The sequence below is a fragment of the Hoplias malabaricus genome, chromosome 5 (genome assembly GCF_029633855.1).
Source record: "Hoplias malabaricus isolate fHopMal1 chromosome 5, fHopMal1.hap1, whole genome shotgun sequence".
NCBI classification, from domain to species: Eukaryota; Metazoa; Chordata; class Actinopteri; order Characiformes; family Erythrinidae; genus Hoplias; species Hoplias malabaricus.
In genome coordinates, this window is record NC_089804.1 from 21414174 (window position 1) to 21427631 (window position 13458).

Below are 13458 nucleotides of genomic sequence, written 5' to 3' on the forward strand. Positions count from 1 at the left end.
GGGGCGGCTCTGAAAAATCTGGTAGTGCGAGAAAGACAGAAACGTTTAGCCATTTGATCGAGTACCAGAGTCATCAGAGGCCTTAGGATGTTTTGATTAAACCTCAGTTAGTCAGTTAACTTAAGCCCAATGTTAATCACTGCCCAATAGGACTGTCCCTCAGCTCTGTTCCTATTGGACGGGGCTAATCAGACTAAACTGAGAGACCCTGATTTATGGACTACCTCCCTGTAGTGTGATACAGTCATCGATATTCACGTACGATAGATTCATCTGATAGCCAAAGCACAATTTACAAAGATAAACAACAGCAATGGGGAGGAGATATAGTGTGCATCCAGTGGAGCCAAAGATGGTGCACCAGCTGCCGCTAATCGAAACTGGCAAATGCAGGAGTGTCTCTGTACCATGTCGTTTAAGAATGACCTCAACCGTCCGACCAAGGCAGGGCTGATTGCCCGTCATTTATCAACAGGGTGAGCAAATGGGTTGGCAGTTTGTAGCCGTTTTGCAAGGTTTGCTTGCATTTTAGACAGGATCCTTCCCCCAGTTCAGCATGCTACAACCTCAAAAATGTAAAATTTATAAAGTTTTCTTTTAGTTGAAGAGGTAAAGGCACAGGCTTCGTTTCTTAATGAAGTTGAGTCAAAAGTCGCAGGACACCCTTTTAATCCTTTGATATGCTACATGACCACTTCCCATTGGAAAACCCTGCCCTTGATCCAGTATGGTGGCTTTCAAGATGGCGGCTATGTTTCAGACATATTCTAAATGATAGCTGCCACCCCCCCCCCATCCATTACTTGCAAGGTTTTTCAGATAAAAGGATGCCCTGTGACTTTTGAATGTACTCGTAGCCTATGCCTTGTTAGTGTCGCAGTCACACAGCTCCAGGGACCTGCTCCAGGGTTCGATTCCTGCTCCGGGTGACTGTCTGTGAGGAGTGTGGTGTGTTCTCTCTGTGTCTGCGTGGGTTTCCTCCGGGTGACTGTCTGTGAGGAGTGTGGTGTGTTCTCCCTGTGTCTGCGTGGGTTTCCTCCGGGTGACTGTCTGTGAGGAGTGTGGTGTGTTCTCCCTGTGTCTGTGTGGGTTTCCTCCGGGTGACTGTCTGTGAGGAGTGTGGTGTGTTCTATCTGTGTCTGCGTGGGTTTCCTCCGGGTGACTGTCTGTGAGGAGTGTGGTGTGTTCTCCCTGTGTCTGTGTGGGTTTCCTCCCAGTCCAAAAACACACATTGGTAGGTAGATTGATGTGAGTGAATGTGTGTGTGTGTGTGTGTGTGTGTGTGTCTGTGTTGCCCTGTGAAGGACTGGTGCCCCATCCAGGGTGTGTTCCCACCTTGCACCCAATGATTCCAGGTAGGCTCTGGACCCACCGCGACCCTGAACTGGATAAGGGTTACAGACAATGGATGGATGGATAGTGTAGGCCCTGCTTAAGAGTTTTTTTTTCCTCCCCCCAACAGTTCTACATTCTTTCAGACACAGTTTAATTGTCCCCTACCTATAGGTGAATGGATACAATGACCATGCAAGAGCACAGCTGGATTTCCTCCTTTCTATGACAGAGGTGCTTTTTTGTATGAGGAGGACACTTTTCTTAACCCCCCCCCCCCCAGTCTTGCACGGCTGTTAGGCTGTTAATTTTTTCTATATGTTTTTAGGATGCCTATATCAGAACCATATATTTACTTTCATTTCTCAGGGATATGCCCCTTCCTTTAAGTAATATTTTGCTCCGTTGTGTAAATGGTACAGATTTGGCTGTAAATCCTGTAATTTATTTGTACATTCTTATATTTAGCAGTTGTTCACTTGACCAACAATAGATCAAAAAAAGCTTAAACACTTTTAAAATATCCGGACTTATTTATATACGCAAGCTTAGCAGAGTTGTTTACATCTCGGGAAAGTTCACAAGCCTCAAACTCATCTCCAGCCTGCCCCTGTCTTGACTATATTTGGTTAAAAACCCAATTCAGACAGATATTTTTAAGCTGTGGGAAAACATAGGGCATCCTCAATGAGTTTGCAACACTCTCACAGAAATTGCATTATCATGGGAAAGAATGAGGGTGGACATCTTCTCAAAAAACATCCCATTAATACGTTTTTTTTTTTTCATGTTTATCATCTCATTTCAAACTGGACATTACATTAAAATATTAGGGGAGTTTATAATGGTACAGTGTCATCTGGGGAGAGACTGGCTGGAATTAACTGCTATGAAGCAAAGTAGAGTGTTTTAAACAACTCAACAGCGCCCCTTAGTGACTACAGGAGCTGAGCAATGAATGATGAAATGGCACCCCCTTCTGGACACCTACAACAGGAAGCTGACAGCACTGGATTGAAACAGAAAATCAAATAGAAAAAAGGTGACCAATAATAAAACCATATCTTGCTCATGTTAACGTTCTTTTATTCCACTTCTGGGAATACCAATCTTTCCAGGAAAACCCATAACTCAAACACAACCAACTGAAAACTGTCCGCTACACACCAACAGGACGTTTCAACTAAAGGTACAAACATTTCTCAAAAGCTGTGGTTTATCAAAAGACAACACGTGAAATCCTGTCTGGAAAACAATGTACAGTCCATCACATGATTCGCAGGGGGGCGGTCCTCCAGTCACGTTACCCAACCCTCAAAGGCGGAGCCACCAGCACCACACCATCGCCTCGGACGAACAGCATCGGGATGTTCCTCTTCGTAGACTGTAACAAGAGGTGGTGTGTTATTGAGATTTCCAGGAAACATGAGTGGGAGATGATGGACTAGTAATTGAACTCAACTGGGACACTTCCATGAAACTGAAGTCCCCCGAGTGTAGGAGTGGGCGAAATGGTAAAAACAAACCATGACTCTTTTAAAGAGCGTTCTGACGTATACCACATTTTACTACGAACACAATGCACTAGAGACATTTTAAAATGGTTAAATGTTCTGTAAATATTCATGATATCCATAACATCTATAAAAAAAAAGCATATTTTGTCACTATCAGAGCTGAACAATTAATCATTTTTAAATAAAAATCACAGTAAGAACGAGTCATTTTCAAATCATGAGCTGCAGAAGTGTCTTCACTCATTTAAACAGAGGCATTCAGCTTCTATTCATTCACTCATTATCTGTAACCCTTATCCAGTTCAGGGTCACGGTGGGTCCAGAGTCTACATGGAATCATTGGGCGCAAGGTGGGAATACACCCTGGAGGGGGCGCCAGTACTTCACAGGGCAACACACACTTGAGTCTCCAATCCACCTACCAACGTGTGTTTTTGGACTGTGGGAGGAAACCGGAGCACCCGGAGGAAACCCACACAGACACAGAGAGAACACACCACACTCCTCACAGACAGTCACCCGGAGGAAACCCACGCAGACACAGAGAGAACACACCACACTCCTCACAGACTGTCCCCCGGAGCGGGAATCGAACCCACAACCCCCAGGTCCCAGGAGCTGTGTCATTCAGTTTCTATAACAGAGTTAATTCAGAGTCGCAGAGACACTGCTGTGTACATGACCACAACCGGCCGACCGTCTGCTATTCTACATTCAGCACTCAGAATTACAGCCAGATATTAAGGGCTCTAATGGACCCAAACCGTACGGTCCTAATGAGCATCATACCATAAGCATAATGATAAAAGAGCACCACATTACCCACCTCTATCTAGAGCTGCATTATGTAGCACAGTCACAAACCTCTGCAAGCTTTTTAGAAACCGAAACCTTTAAAAAACGCTCACCAGGTCAGACACAGAGGCACTGAACTGTAAAGCAGTAGAAGTGCATTCTCCAAAGTGATGGAGCAGCATTCTGTACCTTAGAAAGAGTTGGAGTGATGTTGTGTGATCCACAACTAATGATCCCTCATCCGCACCTGACCTCACGCATCCTACAGGCACTCTCTGTGACTTGTGATATTTCACTGCAGTCCTTTTAATCATTTCACAGCGCTACACACAGAACTGCAGCCTACACATTAAAAGCTGTCAATCTGGTTTCCTCTGCTGGTGCGCTGAGGAGTTTCAAATAAACCCTTCCATGTCACATCACACGCGTCTACTGGAGAGGGAGGGAGTCACATTCTGCAGGAGAATGCACAGAGCGGCTCATTAAAATGAACGTCTTGATTTTCAGGGACGTTTGTGTTGAGCGTATTGATTTCATAAGATACACAGACCATGTCCAGTCTTCGCGTTTTAATTCTGATGTATTTTAAAAGACATTCCTGCGGCATCTCGTGTGGATTTGACTTAGAGTCTAACATTAAGACAACTTTGTTGAAAATACTGTGATATGTTTCGCTGCCATTCAGCTCTAAATTATCAAGATTTCTTGGTCCATATTTTACAGCACAGCTCTTGGGTTTCCTTTTATTTTGGCACCACCACCTCTACAGAGGACTGGTTAGTGTTTGTTAGTAACTGTAGTCATCTTTCAAACGGAGAATGTGTGTTTGGACCATTAAAGTATGTATTAATCTATCATTATAAGTGTGTGTTTGCACAGTTGTAGTAATGTGTGAACAGGAACATTTGAGTATAGGAACTGGATGAATAAAATAATTACAGACAACTGTTCTGTGAGGAGTGTGGTGTGTTCTCTCTGTGTCTGCGTGGGTTTCCTCCGGGTGACTGTCTGTGAGGAGCGTGGTGTGTTCTCCCTGTGTCTGCGTGGGTTTCCTCCGGGTGACTGTCTGTGAGGAGCGTGGTGTGTTCTCCCTGTGTCTGCGTGGGTTTCCTCCGGGTGACTGTCTGTGAGGAGTGTGGTGTGTTCTCCCTGTGTCTGCGTGGGTTTCCTCCGGGTGACTGTCTGTGACGAGTGTGGTGTATTGTCCCTGTGTCTGCGTGGGTTTTCTCCGGGTGACTGTCTGCGACGAGTGTGGTGTATTGTCCCTGTGTCTGCGTGGGTTTCCTCCGGGTGACTGTCTGCGAGGAGTGTGGTGTGTTCTCTGTGTCTGCGTGGGTTTCCTCCGGGTGACTGTCTGTGACGAGTGTGGTGTGTTCTCCCTGTGTCTGCGTGGGTTTCCTCTGGGTGCTCTGGTTTTCTCCCACAGTCCAAAAACACACGTTGGTAGGTGGATTGGAGACTCAAAAGTGTCCGTATGTGCGAGTGTGTATGTGTGTGTGTGTGTGTGTTGCCCTGTGAAGGACTGGCGCCCCCTCCAGGGTGTATTCCTGCCTTGCACCCAATGATTCCAGGTAGGCTCTGGACCCACCACGACCCTGAACTGGATAAGGGTTATAGATAATGAATGAATGAATGTTCTATTATACATATAACTATTTTACGTACCTAGTACAGTTCTAATGTAGGACAGTCAACATCTACTACAAACCTTGTAAATTTCTTCATATGTCTCCTCATCAATCTCCACCGTTGTTACAGTCTCTTCCACATCTCCAAGGATCATGTTCAAATGTTGGTCATAAGCCTAAAACCATTAAAAAACACTAAAGATCTCAGAAGAAGAAAAATGCCTTTTAAGAAAACAATCTTCATTAAAAATAATGATAAAAAAATCATCAGTGTGTTAAGGCTGATGTCCAAAGGGGCGAGAGAGAGAGACCATCAGTAAGAAATGAAGGAGACACAGTCACAGTTGTCTATAAACCTGACCATTCCAAATTAACCTTAAACACAAAAATATCAGACATCATGCATCTTACATGTAACCTTCCTCGAAGCTCTCTGTCGTTCCTCATCTTGACATAAATTCGCTCGTCTAAGCTCAGCCGGATCAGGTCCAGCGGCTCTTCCACTGTGTTGGTGGTCTGTTGCTGCAATAACAATTAAGAAATAATTAAGAAAGTGGCTATTAAACAGCAGTATTAATTAAAACGAGTAATTCTGAGAGGACAATGAGGTAGAAAAATGAGGTCTTTGTAAATTAAGGCTGAAGGGTGTATATTTTGTTATAGATGATTTGAAATATTTGCATTATGGGTATTACTTTAGAGGCTGTATGTGTTTGGAGATTTATGTTTCACATCAAAACGCTCCAAATTCCTCTACATCACATGAAATCAGTTCAGTTTACACTGCTGTAATGACCCTTTAAGGTGGATCGGAAATATGAACCAAGTTCAGTACAGGCGCCAGAATGAAACTGCGGCACTTTTAAGGTGGAAAGGGGAGCCGGAATAAAAAAAATAAAAAAATTTAAAAAATAACTGTAGCTACATGAGCCAGAATGAAGAGGGTGGATTATTTAATATGGGATGGAAAATTGGAATATGCAGCCGACTAAAGATGGACTTTGCAGGCGCGTGGTTTTAACCATAACTTCAGGACTCTTTAAGGTGGAACGGCTAGTTGGAATTAGCACTGGCTGCTTAAATAATAATATAACGCCATTATTACACCGTTTAGTACGTAGCAAAGATTTGTAACGGACCCATGCTGGAGGTTGAACACTGGCAGTGTAGAAAAACAGCAAATAAAGCGCATAAAACAGCGGATATTTGATTAAAAACCTAAAATATTCAAACCTGTTCAACTTCGTCCGCCATGTTAGAGCAGTATCCCGCGAACCTGAGGCGCGTTCGTGTGAGCTAAACACCACAAAACGTTCATGACTGTATTCCTAAATTGGGTGGAATCTACACAAATCTAAAACAACGGGTTCTTATTGAACAAACACCAGCTCCGCGTTTATAAGCTTCACCTGTGAAAAATATAGTTTAAATTAACATATTTTACAACTTTAAGATATAATATATTAACATATAAATTAAGATTTTTAACATTTAAAATTATTACCTTCATGTAGAAAAAAAGGTTTATTCAGAGCAATTCAATTAATAAATTAATTATATTACGGTGTTAGTGCTAAATAGAGAGAAATACTTTAAGATTTAACCAATGGGAAACGCTTTATAAAACATGTAGACTACATGACTTACAGTATTCATAATATATACATTTTTAAATTATATATATGTATGCTTTTTGTATTATTTAACTAACCTTTTTTGTTTCTTAATATAAAGAGGCTGTTATTTAAATAATATTTAACGTGTCTAGATGTTTGTTTGATTGGTTGGTTTACTTTATTACATCTCAGCTCGTTTTAGAGCCTCAGCGCTGTAGCTGTCGCTAAGCAGCAGCAGCAGCCAGAGCATCCTCTCAGTGAATCACTGTAGAGTCAAATACACAAAGAGTCGACTCTTGTTTCTGCAGCACTCTCAGCTTGTTGTTTGTTTGCAAAACGACCATTTATATTACTTTTCATTTTTAATAAAACATAGGTTTTGTTATTTTAGGTTTTATAAAAACAATAATCAGTCTGTTTTTGAAAGTTATAACATAAATATCTGACATAATATATTCTCTTCATAAGGATTTATTTTGTCATTGTTTGAATTAGTGTAATGAGTAAAAACATAATGCAATTCTTAAGAGATTGAAAATTCCTGACTGGAATTAACAGCAATTCAGCCGTATATTCTTGTTTTAATGGTTAAGATACTAGTTGGCCAAGAAGCGGGAAACAAAGCAACAAATGGACTAGAATTTGTATCTGTAAAATTACAAAGTGCTCCTGTATTGTCAGTGGAGCTGACATATGAGTTTACAATATTAGTGCGGGACTTTTATTGGCCGGGCAGGTCAGGCTTCAATAGCTTTTTAACGGGAGTCGGTTCACAAAGTTCAATTAGAAGAAGTGATTCAAAGAGTCGATTCAGAGCTCCTACGCGCAGGGCATCACTAGATGGACAGGAGAGGGTCAGTTTCACGGCGAGATCATTTAGAAAGGGAAACAGACGCTTTACTTTTTTACCTAAACATTTACTTGACTACATTTTAATCCGTCTTTTAATTTGCCACCTGAAGTGAATGTGTCGTGTCGTGGTTTTGGCGGTTTTTGCCGCGTTTGCCTGCGGTTTGCCTCTCTCTGCTTCGGGCGGCGTTCACCTCAACCACAGACCCATCATCGGTGAGTCCGGCGAAAATATACACAATTTAACACTGTTTAGTGTTTAAACGACTCCTGGGCTTTTTATGAGGCGAGTTACAGCTTATTATGAGGTGATTTTATCGATAATTACAGAAAAATAATCTTAAATTCGCCCTGTTTTTGTACATTCAGTACATTTTATTCTGGAATATTCTGGAAACCGTGGTTGTTTACTGTAAAAGGCCCAAATCTTGCCCTCTACTTTTTCTCACTGAGGTCCGTTTATAACATATTTGTGTTTTTATGTATCAAAGTAGCCATGGATAATTATTTTATGACCTTTTTTCCAACCCATGAGTATTCCTGGGAATTACAGTGCTACCAATACAATATATATATATGAATTTGAATACATGAATATGTAAAATATAAATCCTATTCTGAATCTACGGATGAAACAATACTTAAATTTATACAGAAGATTTTTCAGTTTGAAATGTTAAGAGTCTTGCTTTTGACGATCCTTCTTCACACTAAAGGTGTCAGAAAGTCTCAGTAATGCACTGGAGTGAGCTGTTTAAATGTGTCACTCTCACACGTTGTATATTTTTTCACACACCCTAGTTTATTTTGGGAGATGTGTAACCAGTAGCAGCTCACTGCTGGTTTTAGAGAGTTCTGCTGACTGTTGACTCACAGCATTGTGGGAAATCCAAGGTATTGACGGATACATCTACACTGCCTTCAGAAATAAGCCAAACGTGGGAACCTCAGCCAGCAGCTTTTTATTCAAACAGTTAATTGAGACATTTTCATTTTTTTTTAGATTTTGCTGTTTTAAAAAGATGTGTTGGAAGCAGATGTTATTGTGTTGCTCTTTACTTTTATTTAGGTGTTTTAGCCCAAGAAAAGTTAGAGGATGACCCTCACGCCCAGGGATCCTCCTATATAGCTGCTTCTTATGTGAAGTATTTGGAGTCGGCGGGCGCCAGGGTTGTACCAATAAGGTAGGCTCAATTTTAAATAGTCCAATTCAGCTATGTTCATATAACATTAAGTCACATTTTAATCTGAAAGTTCTCTTTTTCCTCAGGATCAATGACACAGAAGAGGAATATACGAAACTATTCTATGCAATAAATGGGTTAGTGGACAGTAGTGTGTTTGTGTGTGGGACATATAATGTAAATGTTAATTATGGTTCTGTGGTAACACAAGTCTTTTCGTCTTCATGTCCCAGGTTGTTGCTGCCGGGTGGAGATGTTGACCTTCAAAAGTCCCAGTTCAGTCGGGTGTCCAAGATTTTCTATGAACTGGCAATCAAGGTGGAGCACCTTTTCATCAGTAGCTGTAAATGATAATGAGCCACTCGCTGTTCACCCTGACACAGAGCACACAGCAGTGAGGAGCAGAAGCTCTGGTTTTTTAGCCGTTTTCCCTTGGTTCTCTTTCTTCCCCATTCTCGTTTTCTCTGATTTTACTCAGGGCTCTTATTTCTCTGCACTTATGCTTGTTTTGCTGTGTTTAACCTTGTCTTTGCGCTCTCATATAAACCAGTGTGTGCTGTGATTGGACAGACTCGGAGGAGGAGGCATGGCAATTTAAAAGTCTCAGCCCTTTTAAGCGAAGCAGAATTAGAACGGCTCAATTTATCCCATACTTGTATTTCAGCGTTACACCAAAAGCAATTGTATGAAATACAGAATTTTTATTGTTTTATGGAGCACTTTTACTTGGAGCTTCAACTTAAGCAGCCCAAAACACAAATGTGGTGGTCTTGTCTCAGATTCTGTGGTTCGGTGGGATGTAGATACAGCAGGAACATTCACTGAACGAATTATTTGTTTATAAAAGGTCCCCTGTAAAAATGACACACTTTCAAAATGTGGTCTTTGGGTTGTAAACACTGCCATCTGTCCTTAATGCAGCGGTTTATGTCACAAGATGATAATAACGCTCTGTTTTCAAGCTTTCCATGACTTTACATTCCCTTGTTCCCCGTAGGCCAATGATGCAGCAGATTATTTTCCGATATGGGGAACTTGTCAAGGCTTTCAACAGCTGACCGTCCTAACCAGCAACAAGAACCTGCTGACCTCAACAAACACCAAGGCTGTGGCACTGCCACTCGTCTTTTCCCAGGGTTAGTGGTGTCTTCCCAAATTTCCTTCTGCTAATTCAAATTGGGGGCGGCACAGTGGCGCAGTCACACAGCTCCAGGGACCTGGAGGTTGTGGGTTCAAGTCCCACTCCGGGTGACTGTCTGTGAGGAGTGTGGTGTGTTCTCCCTGTGTCTGTGTGGGTTTCCTCCGGGTGACTGTCTGTGAGGAGTGTGGTGTGTTCTCTCTGTGTCTGTGTGGGTTTCCTCTGGGTGCTCCAGCTTCCTCCCACAGTCCAAAAACCCACGTTGGTAGGTGGATTGAAGACTCAAAAGTGTCCGTAGGTGTGAGTGTGTGTGTGTGTGTGTGTGTGTTGCCCTGTGAAGGACTGGTGCCCCCTCCAGGGTGTATTTCGCCCAATGATTCCAGGTAGGCTCTGGACCACCACAACCCTGAACTGGATAAGGGTTACAGATAATAAATGAATGAATGAATAATTCAAATTGTAATAGTCACGAATCATGCTGTATTGCATTGGCAGATCATTTCTTATATCCCACCAGAAGTATATGCCATATTTCTCTGTACAGCTAATCCACACATGGATTTCCAAAATGGTGCCTCCCACATTCAGAGCACATTTGGTCGAACTATTCCTTATTATCCAGACTTTGTTTCTATTTGTTTCCTCTGTTCCACGCTAAATCTAACAATGTGGTGATTTATTTATGTTCCATCTGATGAGAATAGGTTCACAGAACAGTCGGCTGTTTAAAAGCTTCCCAAAGGACCTCTTCCTCGCTCTTTCAGAGGAGAACATCACATCCAACTTCCACAGCTGGAGCTTGTCTGTACAGGTATTGCATGGATTGTATTTTAGCACCAGCCTAGACGCAAGTATCAGTTTCATATACCACAACTGAGAGCGTGTTTCCTCCCAACAGAACTACACCCGTAATGCGAAACTCAAGCGCTTCTACAAAGTCTTGAGTACGAACACAGACGGCAAAAAGGAGTTCATCTCTACGATGGAAGGTGAGGAAGCGCAGAGTCTGCAGAATCTTGTCACAAAGACTGAAGAGTCCACTGCTTTGAGTGTCACTGACTACACAATTAGAGCTGATTAGAGCTGATGTTTAAATGTGGTTTTTAATCACATCAGTGTGACTGAACTCTGTACCTCTGTGTGTGCGTGTGTGTGTGTGTGTGTGTATAACCACACTAATACTGTGACCCTGCAGCCTACAGATACCCATTCTACGCAGTCCAGTGGCATCCTGAGAAAAGCCCGTTTGAGTGGATAGACAAACCTGGCATGATCCACTCCGTCTCTGCCGTCAGAGCCTCCTTCTACACGGCGAGCTTCTTTGTGTCTGAAGGTGGGCTGTGCTGTTCAGAACAATGTAAAACTGACAGTCTCATGTGGATATTGTCTTATGATTTCTGAGGAACAAAGAAACGTTGGGAGATTATCTTTAAAAATGATTTGTAGCTATTTATTTAGAAACATGACGTTCTACAACAGTAATATTTGCTTTTTTAAAGGGGTAGAAATTAAAGAAGCACATTTAAAATGTTCTGTTTAGCTTCATTTTATTGTTTATATGTAATATATATATATATATATATATATATATATCTAGGGTGACCAGAAGTCCTCTTTTACCCGGACATGTCCTCTTTTTTAGACTTCAATAAATGTCCGGGCGGAATTTCACAAACGTCCGGGATTTTGTTTTTCTAGAGCTTACATAGAACTTCCAGAAGTTTAATTCACAAACTAGTCCCGCCCTCCCCTACTCCGATTGGTTCGCTTGAGTGAGAAGGGGCGTGGTGATGTAGCTTAAAATCTTCTGATTGGACGGTCTGACTGTAGAGCTACAGTTATTGGTCGATAACCTTCTCTGTAAACATTTAATTGGTCAGTCTGCACGTCAGTAGTCCTTGTTTACGTCAGGCAAAGCTCATGTACCTATTTCCAGTACGAGTCTATAACATGATATAAACCCTCTGTTTCTTGCAGCCATGAAAAACCAACATCGCTTCCCCACGCCACAGGAGGAGGAAAAGGCTCTCATTTACAACCACCTGCCTGTCTTCAACGGCCGGGACGCAATATTCATACAGAATTATTATTTTGATTAAGCCTCAGGGGCATTATTACTGTATCACATTCTGAATCGCTGTTTTAACGTTGAGGTGGTGTTTTGTTTGTTCCAGTGTTCCTCTGTCAGATCACGAGCGTTGTTCACCGCAGCTGAGGCCAGCTGTCCTTGGTGGTGATGTTCATTAAAAATGTCTTTAATCTTCCGCAAAGTTGAATGGTGCACTCAGTTTACAGTTTTTATGTGAATGCAAACCTATCAAGCTTGAATTTTTATTTTTCTGGTTTTGTCGTAGGTAGGAGGTAAATGTGGCATGTTGTTTTTAAACTCAGCATCGTTGAATGTAGCAGTGCTGTCTGATGAGAACATTAAGTGTTCACTGATCTATTCACATCTTGCTTCGGCTGAAGGAGTAGTGTCTTGTGCTTTTTCAGACAATCTTTTAAGCGACCTGCCTTTTATTGTCGAATTTATCTGCTGTTTTTTTGTGTTGGAGAGCTTGTGTTTTTAATCACGTGGGCCGCAGGTTTCACTGTGCAATGTAAAACCGACAACAGAATCTAGTACAGAATGATATCCTCACATGCTTTGCATGTCCCAGTCAGGAATAGCTGACACTGCTGCTGACCAGTGGAGACCTTTGACCAGGAATCTTCTAGAACAAACATGAAGCATGCCGTGTTACGTTCCTGTGAAAGTCCGAATGCCTCATACTGTAATTCTACATCTGTCTGTGTTAACGCTGTACTGTTTTTGCAGATATCACGTCTGATCTGTGTGCTGAGGTTCTCTGAATGTGTAAGAGTTTCATTAAAAATAATGAATGAAATCTACCTGGAAGTGATGGAGAATATTAAAGATGTAGAGAACACATGCTCTAAAGCCCTCTGAGATTTTGCAGAATTGCTTTAGGGCGAGGGTCTCCTCCTGTTTACCACTAAAATGTTACCACAGGAAAAAAACATGGGGATGTGCAATTTTGAATGTCGTATGTTCATTTATCCACAAATTCGACCATTTTGTAATCTATAAATACACCAAGAAACGTTGCATTTTAAAAGCAACACTGGGTAACATTTGGTATTTTTGCTCTTGGGCTCCCCCTACAGTCAGAGTCATTTTAATTTTACAGCACTGTCCTGAATTCAAGGTCTTATACTGTCCACCGTAAGTTACACAGTGCTTTTTCTGTAGTGCTGAAAGGGTGTATTCTCCCTGTTACAGCTCAGTGGAGCATCGCAATGATTCTGAATCTGCATTTTGATGAGGGGCACAAAGTAGAACCTGCAGCCCCTGCATTCCCAGTAAACATTTAGACGTTGATTCAACGTTGAAATAAC

The 13458-nt window shown here is 41.9% G+C and overlaps 2 protein-coding genes across 2 annotated transcripts; one reads left to right on the plus strand and one right to left on the minus strand.

Moving 5' to 3' along the window:
• Positions 1-1863: 1863 nt before the first annotated feature.
• Positions 1864-6662, minus strand: lsm3 (LSM3 homolog, U6 small nuclear RNA and mRNA degradation associated). The gene is made up of 4 exons (XM_066672592.1): positions 6506-6662; positions 5684-5794; positions 5353-5448; positions 1864-2716 (listed from the first exon to the last, which is right to left on the minus strand). The coding sequence occupies exons 1-4, from the start codon at positions 6524-6526 to the stop codon at positions 2636-2638; spliced, it is 309 nt and encodes a 102-aa protein (XP_066528689.1). The 5' UTR covers positions 6527-6662; the 3' UTR covers positions 1864-2635.
• A 1027-nt stretch (positions 6663-7689) lies between these two features.
• On the plus strand, positions 7690-13236 carry zgc:171566. Its single transcript, XM_066671700.1, has 9 exons — positions 7690-7953; positions 8807-8921; positions 9008-9058; positions 9155-9239; positions 9919-10057; positions 10764-10870; positions 10958-11048; positions 11255-11392; positions 12037-13236. Exons 1-9 carry the CDS (start codon positions 7854-7856, stop codon positions 12156-12158), a joined length of 948 nt encoding a protein of 315 aa, XP_066527797.1. The 5' UTR covers positions 7690-7853; the 3' UTR covers positions 12159-13236.
• Positions 13237-13458: the final 222 nt, after the last annotated feature.

What these genes read in the sequence shown, in the direction of transcription:
- lsm3 (XM_066672592.1), bottom strand. Translation starts at nt 6,526, where the DNA reads ATGGCGGACGAAGTTGAACAG. An exon ending in TGGCGGACGAAGTTGAACAG is followed by an intron (nt 5,795 to 6,505) that starts GTTTGAATATTT and finishes TTGTTATTGCAG; the next exon opens with CAACAGACCACCAACACAGT. An exon ending in AGCTTCGAGGAAGGTTACAT is followed by an intron (nt 5,449 to 5,683) that starts GTAAGATGCATG and finishes TAATGGTTTTAG; the next exon opens with GCTTATGACCAACATTTGAA.
- zgc:171566 (XM_066671700.1), top strand. Translation starts at nt 7,854, where the DNA reads ATGTGTCGTGTCGTGGTTTTGGCGGTTTTTGCCGCGTTTGCCTGCGGT. An exon ending in CAACCACAGACCCATCATCG is followed by an intron (nt 7,954 to 8,806) that starts GTGAGTCCGGCG and finishes ACTTTTATTTAG; the next exon opens with GTGTTTTAGCCCAAGAAAAG. An exon ending in GTTCATCTCTACGATGGAAG is followed by an intron (nt 11,049 to 11,254) that starts GTGAGGAAGCGC and finishes GTGACCCTGCAG; the next exon opens with CCTACAGATACCCATTCTAC.